A 1,368-nucleotide genomic window follows, 5' to 3' on the forward strand; every position below is an offset into this window, starting at 1 on the left:
TTAAACAAACATAGTTTGTTGAATTAAGTTCAGAGTGATTTTATGAATAACGTTTAATTTCTTCAGGTGTTAGGAAGTAAAAAAAGAAGGGAAGGCAACCCTCTTTTTTCAGTCATCCATTTTTTTTTCTTTAATTTACAGGCGAAGATCAGGAAGAAACTGCAAAGCGAGTGGCTTGGTATGTTTCCCTTATTCCATCATTAGCAGACATGACACTCTTTCCAGGTTCCTGTGATATCTGGGCTAATTCGGAGGTTAGTGTGATTGATTTGCACAAATTATTATTAAGAACATTTCTTCTGTTGTTTCTTTTTTCATGATTGGTGCAAGTTGTCCTGCTGGAAATGTACTACTAGGTGTTTAAATATTGCATGTCTTGATGATAAAGTTTTACATGGATGCTACAGTACTGGTAATCTCGTCAGGAATAGAAGTCAAAATATGAATAATTTCTTAGATTAGGATAGTTTATGTGGTGTTGGTATTTCAGCAATTCCTGACGATGCTGACTGGTGATGAGGAGGAGCATGCAGTTCTGCTGACAAATTTCTTCCTACACCTTGGAAAAGAGGCTTTCTTATTAATTGGTTAGTCCTCTTTTCTGTCTGTGATATTTGTATTTTGAATAAGTTTGAGAAAAAAAGAAAAAGCTTATAACATTTTCCATGATCAGAAGAAGAGAAAGTTTATATTAAGTAAATGTTTACATGTATTATAGCTGTGCAGTTAAGAATTGTCTAATGGTTTTATTTTCTTTATAGGTAGTGGAATACCAGAAGGATTAACTTGCTATGTATTGACACAAGAAGATAGAGGAACTTGGAGAATTTGGAATCCCTCAACAGCTCAGTCTTATGATGCTCGAGATCCATTTAGTCCTTTAGGAGCTGTGTACATCCTTGTCAATCAAGAAAATGTGTGTAGACATGGATATATTTTTTATTAATTGGGAAGGTCTTAAGAAAATATGAATGTATATTTTTTTATGAGTATAAAAATACTAAAAAGAACATGCAGGCATTTGTGTTTAGTTTGTGAAGAAAATATGATTGCATGAAACTTGCTTAAAAATTTACTATTGTCATAAGTTAAGGTAATATAATGGATACATTCACAGATATGGGCCAATGTTCAGAAGTACGATGACCCTCCTAGGGTGAACTTTGATGTCGGTGGCTCTGGGTGGCGAGCATTTTATTCCAAAATGCTGCTGGATCCAGGCCTCCCTAGTGTCCAGCCTCAGAATATCCTCTTCCCCCCAGTTGACACTAACCAAATGGACCAATTGAAGGAGAGGCTGGAGATCACTCTACGGGATGCCATCATGAAGTGGAGGAGTGTGCAAAGGTACATGTGTCTTCAGATATC

General features: G+C 35.9%; 1 protein-coding gene across 1 annotated transcript in view; it reads left to right on the forward strand.

The window, feature by feature from the left end:
• LOC119586198 (coiled-coil and C2 domain-containing protein 2A-like) overlaps positions 1 to 1,368 on the forward strand; it is a gene marked incomplete in the record, with an annotated part of 19,908 nt that overhangs the window by 17,541 nt on the left and 999 nt on the right. The window contains 4 exon segments of the mRNA XM_037934899.1: positions 142 to 254; positions 491 to 587; positions 762 to 916; positions 1,118 to 1,347. Coding sequence (XP_037790827.1) covers positions 142 to 254; positions 491 to 587; positions 762 to 916; positions 1,118 to 1,347 — 595 coding nt within the window.

This window comes from Penaeus monodon, chromosome 21 (assembly GCF_015228065.2).
Source record: "Penaeus monodon isolate SGIC_2016 chromosome 21, NSTDA_Pmon_1, whole genome shotgun sequence".
NCBI classification, from domain to species: domain Eukaryota; kingdom Metazoa; phylum Arthropoda; class Malacostraca; order Decapoda; family Penaeidae; genus Penaeus; species Penaeus monodon.